Source organism: Fomitiporia mediterranea, assembly GCF_000271605.1.
Source record: "Fomitiporia mediterranea MF3/22 unplaced genomic scaffold FOMMEscaffold_9, whole genome shotgun sequence".
NCBI classification, from domain to species: Eukaryota; Fungi; Basidiomycota; class Agaricomycetes; order Hymenochaetales; family Hymenochaetaceae; genus Fomitiporia; species Fomitiporia mediterranea.
Window position 1 is genome coordinate 2,122,838 of NW_006760394.1, and position 1,631 is coordinate 2,124,468.

The following is a 1,631-nucleotide window of genomic DNA, read 5'->3' on the forward strand; positions in this document are numbered from 1 at the left end:
TTGCAATACTTCAATATTCCTTACATTCAAGAACTGCTCCAATTGAAAAGTTGGTTATAAAATGTAAGCATAACAAAGCTCAGTAGAAGCAAGATGCTGGTTGAGATGCATTGTCCAGGGCTCGTCATACAGCCAGGCTTTGATATCAAAGTATCAAGAGAGATTGTTGATTTGTCTGCTTCAGTTGATAACATTAGACTCAGGGCATTATTGGAACATCAAGAACAAACTTTTTTCACCAAGTAACGTTAGATTTCGGAAACTACTTTGTCAACTCAAAACACATAGTTGTAATAGTTGCTTGTGTCTTTTCAGGTTTCATCTTGCTCCTATAAGGACGGTTGTTTGGAACGACAACTGACAGAATTACAATAATGAAGATGTACGAGGAAATGATATTCAGTTGCAGGCAGTTCCACGATCCGATAGATCATTGAGCAGGAAGAGTGATTGATGGGAGAGAAATCTGAAACTGTAGAAGACAGACCTATTGATGCAGAAGCAGATACAATAGATTTATCTCCAAAAAAGGCAACTGTTCTTACAATTGATGCGAAGGACAAGGCCAGCAGTGTTTCCGTATCATTACTATCATTTGCTTGGCCCAAGCTTCGACCGGAGTATGATTCTTACGCTCTATACATCGGAAGAAGTATACGTGTGTGTGATTACGGTTCACGTCCATGGTTCTTATAGGACAGGTAGTCCTGGACGCCGGTTCTCTGTCGTTCTCTCTTTCCGATGGCAAGCCAGACTCTTAACTATGGGCTTAACTTCACATTCTTCAATGACTCAGACATTTTAAACGCCGAACCAAGTGTAGTGCGATTACTTGTTTCCGACTTATCCACCGACCAGTACTTCAAGGTGGCACTGTTGACGGTATTAGTCTACTATGCTGGTTCGTACTGTAATTCCTCAAGCCAAAATTACGCTGACAGAACTCATTCCAAGTTACAACGATGGATAAAGAGGTACGGCTTTTGTGGATACATTAATCAAATATAAAGCTTACTTGTGTCTCTGCAGATAAAATACTTTTGGGTGAGTTCGAGAACTACTTAATGAATCGACAGTGCATTGATGGTGACGAAGCCTGAGCCGTTCAACTCTATTAGTCTGATATACTTTGCAGTGAGAACTGACGGTGCTTTTAATGCTTGGATACAATCTAATCCAGGTGCTCAGAATCGCTGCGTAGGAGTTCTTGGGATAATTTGTTTTATGATCAGTAAGAAATTTCTTGAAATGTGGTGCATATAGAAAGTGATTGTCACTGGTATTAAAATCCAGGCAATGCATCAGGAAAAAGTCGCATTTCTTATAATATATTGTAGACTTTGTAAAGTAACATAAGTATTGTATATATATTGTAAAGTAATTACAAGACTTGCAAATCAATTGTAAAGTTTGTATAAGACATGTTAATGTATATAAAGGCTAAGTAAGTGTTATGGATGAATACAATCTGTTAAAAGTATTATACTAACTTTGTATAATAGCCTAAAGTATTATGCTTGCATTACATTTTTATTATAATTTCAAAGAAAGGGTAATATTTACAATATAATAATGTAACAATAACTATTGTTGCCTTATAATTTATGTAAAAGGTATATTAATGTATATAA

The 1,631-nt window shown here is 36.5% G+C and overlaps 1 protein-coding gene across 1 annotated transcript; it reads left to right on the forward strand.

Annotated features, from left to right (window-relative positions):
- Positions 1-741: 741 nt before the first annotated feature.
- Positions 742-1,100, forward strand: FOMMEDRAFT_159354 (uncharacterized protein; the record flags this gene model as incomplete). The annotated part of the gene is made up of 4 exons (XM_007269317.1): positions 742-901; positions 955-974; positions 1,030-1,044; positions 1,077-1,100. The coding sequence occupies 4 exons, from the start codon at positions 742-744 to the stop codon at positions 1,098-1,100; spliced, it is 219 nt and encodes a 72-aa protein (XP_007269379.1).
- Between the last annotated feature and the right edge of the window lie 531 nt (positions 1,101-1,631).